Below are 14,252 nucleotides of genomic sequence, written 5' to 3' on the forward strand. Positions count from 1 at the left end.
ATCCATGCATGCATGCACAGTAGGCCTATTATATTTGATTATATATTGTATAGTATAGCTGACACTGCCAGTAGGACTTTGTGTTAGAGTGCTGCTGAATATAAATAAATGTTAAACGTTTAACTTTGTTGGATACATTGGTTCTGCAATATCCCTGCTCTCATGTAGACTGTTGACTGTATGTTAGCATTGCTTTCATATTCAAATGCTGGACGGAGAGACCAGACTAATACTTAATAATTGTAATTGAGTGACATAAGATTACATTACATTACATTTATTTGTATGTACAAAAGTTGTTGAAACACATTGGGAATACAATACAAAGGTGGTCATAGATGCACAAAATACAGAAAAGAAAATATTACAAGCACAATGTTTTGTGAACAGTAAACCCTAAACGCCGGGAACATATTAGTTATTTGACCAAAGGCCTGTTTTTCAGACAAATTGCTTGAAATGTATCATTCATAAAAAAAAGAAAATGTCACCAGATTGCTGGTTGAAATTAAACCTAGCAGAAAGACGACACAGGAGATTAAATAAAGGCTACACATGCAGAAAACATTGAATGATTTAGATTACAATAAATATAATACAATATTGAATTGATATTGATAAAATCTCACTTGGTCAACCACATATGGTGGAACTTGGTAATCAATCAAAACCTGGTGACATAATTAAGGGATGGTTTGGTATTTTCAGTGTATACTTAATTAGTAGACACTTGTCATTGAGGACAATGTTTCTATACAGTAGGCCATACATGGACAACTGGCGGCCCCGGGCCCCCACCTTCACTTAATGCGGCCTGCAGGTTAATATTTGAACACTGATATATTATTGATTTGACCCGCTTTAATTACTTAAGTCTATATTAGTAGCTTAAATGACTAGTATTAAAATTCTATTGTCTTTTTTTTGGTCCAATGTATTTGTATTTAAGTTCATAAAGTTAACATAAGTATAACAAAATGCATTTGAAATGAAGTAAAACTTTTACTTTTCAAGATTCCAATTAGAAAATAGCAAAAACAAATTCAGGATTCCAATTAAAAAATAGCCGATCTACAAGCTCCAAACGTGTCGCAGTGCGCCGCGTTTTAAGCTTATACTGCTATTTTTGTGGCACACATGTGTGGCTGGCTGTATCCTTCATTTTAAATGAAGAATGAGAACATCCTATTTTGGGATAGGAGGGACAACAAAGGTCTCACAGCACTGTGACAAATGACTGTTGAAAAAAATACAAAGTGCTATTAAATTCTTGACGAAATGTGTTAGTGACTAGAGATATCAACAGCATCTGCGAGATGGTCGCCTTCCTCCTTGCTGTTTTCTGAGCATTCAGAAGGGATGAAACATCCGGAATCTCTGGGACAGTCACTGCCATCTTCCTGTAGACTGTGGTCTTTTCCCTCTGTTGTGTCTTCACCTGGTGGGTAAACAGGACAAGGCCATTTAATGGTTGTTGTACAACTACAATAAGAAAGACATGTACAAAAAAAAACAATCGCTGTCAATTTAAATAAATATGCTTACTGGAGGCACTTAACCACTGACATTTTCCAAACTAACTGATCTACAAGCTCACAATGCGTTGCATCGTGATAGGCTGGGAGCTTGTTATTTTAGAGTGTATTTCAAAATGTTAAAATTTTATTTTTTAATCTTTGAAAACTGAAAAAAAAAAAAATCGCCAATGGCATGCCCGAAATAGGGACCATAGGTAGGTTACAGTATGTCGGGTGTAGTCTATATCATGATTGAAAAAATCATTGTCTAGTTGTCTAGCATTTTCTAATTGTCATCAGGGATGATGATGATGATATACAATTAATTCCCAAAAGGGGAAATTTGCCTTGTCACCATCCCAGAAACATCAACATAGAGATATTAAAATGACAGACAAAACATAGGGTGGCTGCCCTGTGTTTACAAACAAAAAAAGGCGCACCATCATCAATATACAACGTGCTGGTTTAGGGTAGTGCAACAGATGTCATGAATATGTTCTGTTAAACCATTTTGAGTGAGGTGTTGAGTCCGGACAAAAGCCAAATGATTGCACTTCCTCTTTACAACACACAATTTGGCCCACAAGCAACAGGGCAGTGACAACCATGGGTGTTACTCTTAACAAGTGATTGAACACCTATAACTATAACACTTTCACATCTAGATGAGGTGATCTGGGTCACGAGAGCTGAAAGGGAGCAGCACATTTCCTGCTTTGGTAGCAAGGTGGATGTCGTTGATTATGAACACCTTTTCCTTTCTGGTGTGATTGTCAGACCTGATTGAAAAGGCCCTAAAACTAGGTTGACATTAGGCTAGCATAATGGAGTTCAGCATGATTAAAATGTCTCTGGTTAACAAGCTTGGCAAGGTCATACTTCATCCAGCACCATCTGTCTGGTCCCTCCCTGCCACCCAAACATCACATTACTTTACCCTTTAGCAACCTAGAGACACTGCTGTGTGTCTCGTAGAAATTGTTATTTATTCAACCCTCCTTGAGTTTATCAGGAACTACAGTAGCTTCTGTTTCGTTTCATATGGTGTTCTGCGAGAGTCTTGTCTTGTGGTTAAAAATGCCTGGTGGCTAGAGAGGCACCGGAACAGCTCTCTCTCAAAGCAGTTTCGAGTTACAGGAAATCACTGAATAGGCTTTCTCTGCATTCAGTATTTCTACCTGATGAAGGTCGTTTACACCGAAATGTTGTAGCCTAATAAACAGTGGTGTAAAGTAACTAGGTACATTTACTCAAGTACTGTGCTTGAGTAAAATGTTGAGGTATTTTTACTTTAGTGGAGTATTGCCAATTTTCAATACTTTTACTTCTACTCCACTACATCTCTGAGATGAATACTGTACTTTTACTCCACTACAATTATTTGAAAACTTTAGTTACTTTGCCGATACAAATGATTATATTATAAATCATGCATTAACCACTTTAGCCCTATTTTATACATAGGCTATTTGAAAATAGCCGATCTACAAGCTCACAACGCGTCGCATCGCAGCTTGTAGATCTGCTATTTTCAAACATTTTAGCACTTTTACTTTTGGTCCTTTAAGTATATTTTGATGCGAATACTTTTGTACTTTTACTCAAGTAACAGACAGACAGACATACGGGGACAACGGATTACTCTAATAATGCATAACGGGTCAACAGGTATTGCATAACCAGTGGTGTGAAGTAACTAAGTACATTTACTCAAGTACTGTACTTAAGTACACTTTTGAGGATTACTGAAGTATTTGTAGTCCTCCCAACTTGCATCGTTTCTGACTTAAATTGTCTCTGTGTTCCTGTGTAGTCTAGTATAAGTAGCAGCAGGTATTGCTTTCTACCAGCATTGTACACTTTTCATAACAGCAGTAATTGTCGACTTCCTTTACATCTCTTTTCATGTGGTAATTCTCGTTGCTTCACTGACCTTCTGCGTAGCGGAAGTCGGCGGCAGCCAGCAGCCTTCTCCTGTGCTCCGGGTCGTTGACGTTCAACTCTATGAGGTGTTTCTCCTTCAGATGCATCAGGTCGTCTACGGTCTGGTAGCCGTTGAGCAGCAGGGCAGAGGTATACTCCTGAAAACACACAGCACGCCGTCTACATCAGCACCAACACACATCTCTATAGAATCTGACTGCTACTTTAAGTACTTTGATACCATCACTTAGTCAATTTTGAATTCCGGACTTTTACTTGCAACAGAGTATTTCTACATTGCAGTATTGATACTTCTACTCAAGTAAAACATTTGAGTATTTTTTCCACCACTGCTGCTACCCAATCTGAACTCAAACCCGGCGACCATAAAGAGTGTGTATGTATATGCATGTACTATACATGTAAACATGTATAGTTAAGTGTTAAATGTGGTTTAATACACAAGCCAAATTCTGATGCCATTCATCCCATGTTCTCACCTCCATATTCAGTCGCTCCAGGAGCTCGATCAGGGTTTTGGGACGAGGTCTCTTACACAGCTTCTGTTCTCTGATCTTTGGGGTCTCCTCCTCTTTCTCCTTCTCGGCCAGGATGTCCACGTAGATGAACTTGAAGTTCCCCACCTTGTTGTTCAGCATGCCCGTCCAGATGCCCATGGGAGGCTTACTGATGATGCTGATGATGTCTCCAACCTATAGGGTAATGGCAGTGTCGGTTACATGTTCAATATGCCTTGAGTGATAACCGTAACTCTTTCAACCTAAGAAAAGGGCACCGTTTCAGCTGAGTACCAGTATATGGTCCTCAGCTGACGTTGATGTTCAGTGTCATCAGTGGTGGTAAAAGTACTAAAAATGTTTTACATAAGTAAAAGTATCAATATACTGCAATATAGAAATACTCTGTAACAAGTAAAAGTCAGGAATTCAAAATGTACTTGAGTAAAAGTACAAAGGTATAGGCATCAAAATGTACTTAAAGCACCAAAAGTAAAAGTACTCATTATGCAGAATGTCCCACTTCAAGTTTTCAAATGTATAAAAATCTTTTGAAAATAGCCGATCTACAAGCTCACAATGCGTCGCATCGCGACGTATTGTGAGCTTGTAGATCTGCTATTTTCAAATGGCTGAAATGTATATAGGGCTGAAGTGGTTAATGTATGTTTCTTAATAATAATCAAAATCTACAAAGTAACTAGTAACTAAAGTGTTCAAATAATTGTAGTGGAGTAAAAGTATAATATTTGCCTGTGAGATGCAGTGGAGCAGAAGTAAAAGTATTTGAAATTGGAAATAACCAAGTAAAGTAGAGATGCCTCAAAATTGTACTTAAGTACTGTACTTAAGTAAATCTACTTAGTTACTATCCACCACTGAGTGTCATTTACCTTGAGCTTGAGAGAATCTGAGTCGTATGGACTGGGGACAAAGTCTGTGTGGACGCGGGCTCTGCAGCAGAACTGTCCGTGGTACGAACCATCCTCCTCCAGTCTCAGACTGTTCCTCTGACTGGAGCCATCCGACACACTGGTCACCCCGCCTGAACCAACAAGCACAAGGCAGCATGATTGCACCCATCGTGTGTGTGTGTGTGTGTGTGTGTGTGTGTGTGTGTGTGTGTGTGTGTGTGTGTGTGTGTGTGTGTGTGTGTGTGTGTGTGTGTGTGTGTGTGTGTGTGTGTGTGTGTCCTATGGTGCTGAAATGTGTGTTTGGCTACTTTAAGTGCATTTGGAGTACAGATGGGTCAGGTTTACCACTGCAGGATCATTCATTTAGTTTCAAAGTGGTCCGTCACAGAAACTGACAATAGTCTTTATATTATAATGAATGTGTCCCCTTTATAGTTGTTGTTGGGGTACTTGATGCGGTCATTTGCACATTATGTAGAATTTGTCCTCTGCATTTAGCCATCCCGCCCTTTGCATGCTATCTAGCTATTAGGAGCAGTGGCTGCCATTAAAGGGTAGTTCACCCCCAAAATGTCATTTTTTTTCTCACCCCATGGAGACTTGAATTCATGGATATATATATATATTTTGGTCTCATTCCTAAGCCAATAATTTGATGACCGGCAGCGGTTCCGGGTGTCTCCTGATTGAACAGTTTGGTGCTATTATATATGTTTATGAATTGAATACCAAGGACCTCAATGGAAATACAGTAAGACCACAAGGACCTTTTTGGACGGACCTTTTAGACAGTGTTTTTAACTGTACTTGTGCTGTTTTTTACTTTTCTGTCTAATATTCAATCAATCAATCCTAACGGAACCGCTGCCTACCGGTCCGCTGGTCATCAAATTATTGGCTTAGGAATGCAACAAAAACAAAAAAATATTCATGAATTCAAGACTCCATGGAGTGACTAATCCATAGAAAAGGTATTTCTTTGGGTGAACTATCCCTTTAATATGACATCTGGGGAGCAGTTAGGGGTTAAAGTGCCTTGCTCAGGGACACTTATGCTGAAGCACCATTTGATACATAGAGTACAGTCAGGGGTCATCGATGTGTCCGTACACGGACAGACATGTCCATGTCCGCGGCAAATCCAGAGCCAAAAATCCGTCTGAGCCCAAGCTTTTTAAGCTTATGAGTAATGACCGGTGGAGGATGTCAATATGACAATTCTTCTCACGTCTCTGATTGTCTTTAATGCTTTGAAAAGTTCAAAGCCATCACTTCGTTTTAGAAAGTGAAGAAAGTGAAGTAGAAAGTATAGACAAAAGTGCAGAGTTGGCCATGGAAATAATAACTAGATTTTTTGAAATGGGTAACAAATTGCTCCATCTATGCCTTACCTCTCAGCTTTCCTACTTACTATCTTAATAAAATAAAATAAAGTTCAAAGGGATGAGGACTAACCACTCCCCCTCTTTAAAAACACAGCATGTGTTCTCCTGGAACATGTGTACTCGACTAGTATGCATTAGTACATTTGGTATTTGTATTTATTTATGGTAATATTATTGACCACTAATTTTGAATGTCCTTGGTAAAAATATAGTTTGAGGAAAATGATGGCAGGGACAAAAAACCTGGCACTCATTACACTGGCTTATTATTGTCCGTGATATTTTCAAATACCATACAAAATGCAAATGGTTTTGTACTCAGGTCTGAGGTGTGTGTGTGAGTCCTTATGAACATAATTATGCTCAGGTACTTACTGGAGGAGCTCTGGCCACTGTATAGGCTCTCTAAGGAGGCTCTGGTCTTTGTGGCAGAGCTGCTCTCTGCTGGAGCGCCGCTGTCTGCTGCCTCGCTGTCTGGGTCTTCAGTCTGAGAGGGGAAACATCACATGAAATGAGCTGCAGAGTACACAACAGATTAGAACCACTCATCCTTTCCACGGAGCAGACGTAGGCAACTGTGACCTGCACAACTAATTAGTTGCGCAGGTCACAGTTACCTACGTCTGCATGTGGTGCATATGATCTGAGTCAGTCCTTTCATGTGACTAAATGTGACAAAGTTCATTCCAAAATAATAATATTATCTGTTAAATATTAAAGGGATAGTTCACCCAAAACATTACGTATTTTCTATCAATTACAGTACGCACCCCATGAAGCCTTGAATTCATGGAGATTTTTTTTTGTTTTTGTCGCATTCCTGAGCCAATGATTTGATGACCGGTGGAAAGATGCTAATGTGTCCGTTAGGAGACTCAAAGTTGACACTTTGAGTCTCCTACTGGAGGCGCCACCGGTCATCAAATTATTGGCTTAGGAATGCGACAAAAACAAAATAATCTCCATGAATTCAAGTCTCCATGGGGAGTGTAATTGATAGAAAAAAAATCATTTTGGGGGTGAACTATAGCTTTAAGCAAGGGCCGCAATTATTTTTAGTTTTTTAGTTTTTGGGGGGTTATATTAAACACTTTTACTACATGGTTGTAACCTCTTCTGTGTATGACAGGAGGAAAGTTTCACAGGGGGAATATCCCATCATTGTGATAATATTTATCAGCTAAACGTTTATGAGGATGTGGGTTCAGTAAAAGATGGCTGAGGATGATTAGCCTCCGGGGGAAAAACAGCACAGGGTGACAGATTTTGAGGTTGAGTGTATGCAAATGTGGATTACTCACTACTACTACTCATGTAGAGAACCACTGATATAAGGAAACAGGGCAAGTAATACTACTGTGCAGTGGTGGAAGAAGTACTCAGATATTTTATTTAAGTAAAAGTAGCAATACCACAATATAAAAATACTCTGTTACAAGTAAAAGGCCTGTGTTCAAAATGTTACTTGAGTAAAAGTACTGGCATCAAAATATACTTAATGTACCAAAAGTAAAAGTGCTGAAATGTTTGAAAATAGCAGATCTACAAGCTCGCAACTATTTTCTCTTTTTTTAGTAGCCTAGGTATAAGATAGGGCTAAAGTGGTTAATGCATGTTTTATAATATAATAATTTATATCTGCGAAGTAACAAGTTACTAAAGTTTTCAAATAATTGTAGTGGAGTAAAAGTACAATATTTGCCTCTGAGATGTAGTGGAGTAGAAGTAAAAGTATTGAAAATTGGAAATACTCCAGTAAAGTAAAAGTACCCCAAAATTGTACTTAAGTACAGTACTTGAGTAAATGTACTTAGTTAAATTAGACGTGTGTGTGTGTGTGTGTGTGTGTGTGTGTGTGTGTGTGTGTGTGTGTGTGTGTGTGTGTGTGTGTGTGTGTGTGTGTGTGTGTGTGTGTGTGTGTGTGTGTGTGTGTGTGTGTGTGTGTGTGTGTGTGTGTGTGTGTGTGTGTGTGCGCTATATGTCTACATTTGTGGTATGTTTTCCTTGTCATGTATTGTTTTGACATTGATTGGTCATTTGTAGAGCACTACATAAATGTTTATTATTTGATACAGTACATCTGACTATTTGCACCGTGGCCATGTGACTCACAGATTCCTTCAGGTGTTTTTTGCCCGTCTTCCTGCGCATGGTCAGTGAAATTGCCGCCTTCATCTTCTTCCCGAGTCCTGATGATTTATTTGGGTCTGAACCCTCACACCCAGGCTCTTCTGCAAGCTGTAAATTAATTCACACATTGTTTATAATGGTTGACTGACCCTAATAAAAATACAATCCCTACCCCTGGCAGTATTGACACCATGCTTTCTTTCATTTGTGTTGTGATAGTTGAACATAAAGACAGTGTTTACCACTTAGTCGGACACAGAGATACTGCAAGGGAGGCGCAAAGTAAAAAAAAAAAAACAGGCTGCTACATTCGTGGTAGAAAAAAGTTTAAAAATGTCAAATGTAAATGTTCAAATGTCAAGCTGTGCTACATGTTTGTTTGTTTTGATTCTTTTTTAATAGCCAAAGTATAAAATAATGGTTAAAGTGGTTAAAATCTAAAATAACAGATGCTTTTCCCGGTCTTAATGGGTTAAAATAAAAGTTATATTTACATCAAATATATAGAAAGTATTAACTAAATCCTTGAGATCATCTGTTTTTGCTAGAAGTAATGTCAAAGTAATAGAATCGTAATAGATGTTGCATGTTCAAATCATGTATGTTTTTTTTTAAAAGCTATGCAACTGATATCTGTTCATAGTGTAGTTCAGGCTATTAAAATGTGAATGGCAGGAGTAAGTCAAGTGTGAGCATCTTTGTACATGGGAGAGGGGAGGCATATTCATTTCCATTGACAAAGGGGGGGCTTCTTTCCAAATCATAGTCAATAACATAAACATGAATATCTATCACCAGCTAGGGTATCTAGGGCAACGTAGGAATGCAAAGCAAGGTGGCACAGAGAACAAACATAATTAAGCCCAGATTTTTTTTTTTAAACAAATCATGCCCAGATAATAAGTCAAAAGTAATCATATAAAAGCAATCATAATAAAGCTACGAACCGTTGCTGATCCATTTTCCCCTTTTTCAGATGGAGACGGGTGATGTCTGAGGCCCTCAAACCTGCCAAAGCTTGTAGAGCGCTGCAGGGAGAGATTAGAGACAGATCAAATAAGTATACTTTCAGCCTCCCCCGTGACCCCAGGACACACACACACACACACACACACACACACACACACACACACACACACACACACACACACACACACACACACACACACACACACACACACACACACAGTGAGCAGTATTTTGCACAATTCATGTCTCAAATGACCTAAAATCCATCCGGCCTGTGTGTACATTCCATAATGAAGTGGAAATTGGGTAAAAGCTAAATACAAAAAAACTCCTTGTTGTATGTCATTCATGTTATGAAATAGTTCTCTGATGTCTTATGAGAGATATGTGCCCATCCCTCTCTATTAATTCACAATTTAGATTTTTTTCATGAACCTAAAAGTGGTCATAATCTCTAACAAAACTCTGAGCCATCACCACACATTAAAATAATTATATAAATGAATAATCCCTTGAAATCCTGGTTAAATATGAGGCCGAGTCCTCTGGGGTTTAAAACAATAATAGTTCACTGAAATATAATGGGATTCTTTTCAACAGTAGCCTATATGTTATACTTTGATGAGACTGAGAATGTTCCTTAATCTTCATTGTGGAATCATTGTTAATTCTTTGGATGCTTATAGCCTCAAACAATTTAAATGTTTGCATATTCTTCCCATACAGTTTACTTTTGTGATATAGTTCACCCCCAAGGTGCTTTTACTTTACTGGAGCATTTCCAATTTTCAGTACTTTTACTTCTACTACACTACATCTCTGAGGCAAATATTGCACTTGCTCCACTGCAATTATTTGAAAACTTTAGTTACTTTGTAGATTTTGATTATTATTATAAACATACATTAACCACTTCAGCCCTATATACTTTTCGGCTATTTAGAAATAGCAGATCTACAAGTTCACAATGCGTCGCAACATTTTATACATTTTAAAACTTGTTAAATGGGACATTCTGCATAATGAGTACATTCTACCTTTGGTACTTTAAGTACATTTTGATACCAATACTGTTTACTTTTACTCAAGTGCATTTTGAATTCCGGACTTTTACTTGTAACAGAGTACTTCTACGTTGCCATATTGATACTTTTACTCAGGTAACAAAATGTGAGTACTTTTTCCACCACTGCTATTTTGTAATGGTTTAAACATTTCTTGCACACAGACCGTAATATTATATTTTTCACCTACCTTTGCTTTGAGGCCCTTTGGTTTGTCTGAGACACTCGAGGCTGTCCTCTGTAACATTTTGTCTATATTGCTGTTAGGCTTTTCTCAAATCTCAGTTTGTAGGCTCTGAATTTCTCTGATGAACTCTACTTGCTGACAGTGACAAGTGACAAGTGACAACACAGTGTTAACTGTTGTACCACCAAGACAGACTGCCTCCTCGACTGGCTAGGCCACTTCCTCAAAACGCACAGGATGTGATGCAATTCCATTCTGTCTGTTATCGCACTTTCAAAGGGAAAAGTAAAATGTGCTTAAGTGAGCGTTTTGTGGCCCGTCTTTGAAAACGTCAATCGAGTCATTACCAGGAACAGCTCTGTGTAGAGCTAGGCTTAGGGTGGCAGATTCTGATGGCTTGTCACGGTTGTGGTTAATTTGCTGGGTTTTGTGTTGTAATGGAAGTGCCTCAAAACCCCTCTGTGTTATACTGTAGGCTCTATCAACCTTTACTTGTTCATACTCAGCGTATCCTCCTCACCACGAGGTTGAAATCAGTGATTTGATGTGATTTTAAGTTTGTTCGGTCAATTAGTTCAAAACCAACCACATCCCTAAAATAAAAATCCAATTATTAGCAAGTGGGATGCCATTATGGTAAATGATTCAGGCCTGCTTCCTTTTGCTCTCATTTCTTAATGTGGGGGGTGAGCATGTGCTATTGAGGAAGTAGCTGTTGACTGCTATGACAGGCCAACAGAGGAAGAGAGGAACAACAAGGCAAAGTGTTAGCTGTGTTGAAATAGTTTCCGGATTATCTATTCTTTCAACATAGTGCAAAGAACATTTCTCAGTGATGTTATTTTGAGATTTTAGTGCCTGGTTGTTTGTTGTTGTAACGGAAATACAATTTATATTCCTTTTAGGCTATTGATTTATCGATTATTGATTTATTATAAATGTAGTATTCAACTTCAGTTATTAATATATATATGACTGTATGCTGATGTGTCTGAATGTAATGTCCTAGCAAGGTCAAGCAGCTATTCCTCTGTAGATAAGCTTCAGACCCAGACAGCAAGACGACGAGTTATAAGGTTTTATGAACACAAGGAGAATGTTTCTCATATCAGGTGTCAGTAATCTGGCTATATAGGACAGTGACTGGCCTCGGCATATAGCGGTGGGCCTTCCATTCTCAGTCGATGAGAATCGAACACATCTTCATAGTTGGTCAGGGTAGTATCTGCGCTCTCAGACGTAGAATGTGGAGCAGCACATATTTTGGCAGTGGTGTAAAGTAACTTAAGTAATGTACTTAAGTACAAAGTTGAGTAATCTTTACTTTACTGGAGTATTTTCAATTTTCAGTAATTTTACTTCTACTCCACTACATCTAGAGACAACTATTGTACTTTTACTCCACTATAATTATTTGAAAACTTAAGTTACTAGTTACTTTGTAGATTACATTATGACATTATAAAACATACATTAACCACTTTAGCCCTATTTAATACCTAGGATATTTGAAAATAGCCGATCTACAAGCTCACAACGCGTCGTATCGCAACAGTTATTACAGAACCTATAACCTGATTGTTTTCTCAATGCTTTCTCAGTGTTTCCTTGCTAATAAAACTGTTCAAAGTGGCCATTGGTGTTGTGGTGAAGTCCCCCGTCCCATCCCCCTCCATTATCTACAACCTTGTCACAATCAGTGGTGGAAAGTTACTAAGTACATGTACTTAAGTATGATTTTGAGGTTGTTGTTTTTTTAATTTACTGTAGTATTTCCCATGTTCAATACTTTTACTTCTACTCCACTACATCTCAGAGGAAAATGTTGTACTTTTACTCCACTACAATTAACTGAAAACTTTATTTACTAGTTACTTTGTAGATTTTGATTATTTTAACAAAAAACATACCTTAACCACTTCAGACCTATATAAATACTTTGGCTATTTGAAAATATCTGATCTACAAGCTCACAACACGTCGCTTTGTATAGCTTGTACTGTAGATCTGCTATTTTCAAAGGATTTTATAACTTGTGAAATGGGACATTGTGCATAATGAGTTGCCCTGCCAAGCCAAAGTGCAGTAAAATCACTGAAAAATGGGTTTAAAAGTGATTCAGCTGGTCAGCCAAATGAGATATCGGCATATAAGGGATATTACAATAAATGTACATAAGTTCTTGAGGTAATTGTTCATCCCCCAAAATCACGAAGGCTAATTTGACCTTTGGGATACACAAATAAGAAGGTGTATCCAAAAACGTAGTTACTGCACTTTGGCTTGGCAGGGCAGTAGGCTACTTTTACTTTTAGTACTTAAGTATATTTTATTGTCTCCGCCAGGCCGAAGGCATGGCGAGAGAGTATGTTTTACCCCCTGCCCGTCCGTCCGTCCGTCCGTGTGTCCGTCTGTCACCAGCTAATCTCTGGCACCGTTGGCCCGGTCGCTGTGAACCTCTGCCCCAAATTTTTCACATGGGCCTGTTATAGCGCCACCAGGAGGCCGATTTGTGCAAAACCAATTTCTTTATATTACTCCTACAGATTTTATCCAAACGTCATGCAAATCGGTATACTCTATAGCCATGTGATGAACATGGATCTGTCCGATTTCCCATATTCCATCCTCATTGGCTAACACATGCACATTCCCACTAGGCTGAGGAAGAAATGCCACCCTTTTAACATTGGCCTGTTATAGCGCCACCAGCAGGTCTAATCTAGCAAAACACATTTTTGGAACAAAATTCCTCAAATCATGAATGCAGTGTCCGATTGTCGAAGGCCTAAGAAGAAACGGGCACCCTTTTCACATTGGCCTATTATAGCGCCACCAGGAGGCCACAATAACCTACCTGACCTAAAGGAGACCTGTGCTCCGAGGAGCACTTTTTCTAGTTGCCAATACTTTTGTTCTTTTACTCAAGTGCATTTTGAATACTGGTACTTTTACTTGTAACAGAGTATTTCTACATTGTGGTATTGATACTTTTACTTAAGTACAAAATGTGAGTACTTTTCCCACCACTGGTCACCATATATATGCATGCATTGCACTGGTGAAAAAAGTACTCAGATATGTTATATGTTATCTAAGTAGCAATACCACAATATAAAAATACTAAAGTGTTTTACAAAGCGTAATGTTTTGTAATATAATAACTTAAATCAAAGTAACAAGTAACTAAAGTTTACCAAAAATTGTAGAGGAGTAAAAAAGTACAATATGTAGAAGTAGAAGTACTTTCCACTGACGTGTGCAGGGATTTGCCGCTGTGTCTACCTATTGCCGCTGTCTAAATATAAGGACTTTCAGACAGCCAGTGGTAGAGAAGAGAACTCTAGGGACAATAACACGGCCAACACAGTGAAATCCTGTGTTCATTTCACTCTGAGATTGTATAAATGTGACCAAATGTGTTCACTCAAAGAGTTAAATTAAAACTATGGACTTTACTGTGTTAATCCCACTGCTTTCAATCAACTGTAAACTAAACTCGCCTCAATCCAGGATTAGGTCTTCTAATCTATTGCTTCAGACTGTGGGGGGACTAGGGGATTGATTGTCTTAGAGAGGGTTTTGTGAAGGTTTAGCCTGAATTTTCAACCATTTTCAATAGATCTCCAATAATAGAATGTG

The 14,252-nt window shown here is 38.4% G+C and overlaps 1 protein-coding gene across 1 annotated transcript; it reads right to left on the reverse strand.

The window, feature by feature from the left end:
* Window positions 1-271: 271 nt before the first annotated feature.
* Window positions 272-10,785, reverse strand: samsn1a (SAM domain, SH3 domain and nuclear localisation signals 1a). Its single transcript, XM_084064164.1, has 8 exons — window positions 10,614-10,785; window positions 9,338-9,418; window positions 8,373-8,498; window positions 6,636-6,747; window positions 4,855-5,006; window positions 3,944-4,156; window positions 3,454-3,601; window positions 272-1,438 (listed from the first exon to the last, which is right to left on the reverse strand). The coding sequence occupies exons 1-8, from the start codon at window positions 10,668-10,670 to the stop codon at window positions 1,284-1,286; spliced, it is 1,044 nt and encodes a 347-aa protein (XP_083920290.1). The 5' UTR covers window positions 10,671-10,785; the 3' UTR covers window positions 272-1,283.
* Window positions 10,786-14,252: the final 3,467 nt, after the last annotated feature.

This window comes from Gymnoscopelus microlampas (assembly GCF_963454915.1).
Source record: "Gymnoscopelus microlampas genome assembly, chromosome: 8".
NCBI lineage: Eukaryota > Metazoa > Chordata > Actinopteri > Myctophiformes > Myctophidae > Gymnoscopelus > Gymnoscopelus microlampas.

What these genes read in the sequence shown, in the direction of transcription:
- samsn1a (XM_084064164.1), bottom strand. Translation starts at nt 10,670, where the DNA reads ATGTTACAGAGGACAGCCTCGAGTGTCTCAGACAAACCAAAGGGCCTC. An exon ending in CAGATTCTCTCAAGCTCAAG is followed by an intron (nt 4,157 to 4,854) that starts GTAAATGACACT and finishes ATTACCCTATAG; the next exon opens with GTTGGAGACATCATCAGCAT. An exon ending in TGGAGCGACTGAATATGGAG is followed by an intron (nt 3,602 to 3,943) that starts GTGAGAACATGG and finishes GTGTGTTTTCAG; the next exon opens with GAGTATACCTCTGCCCTGCT.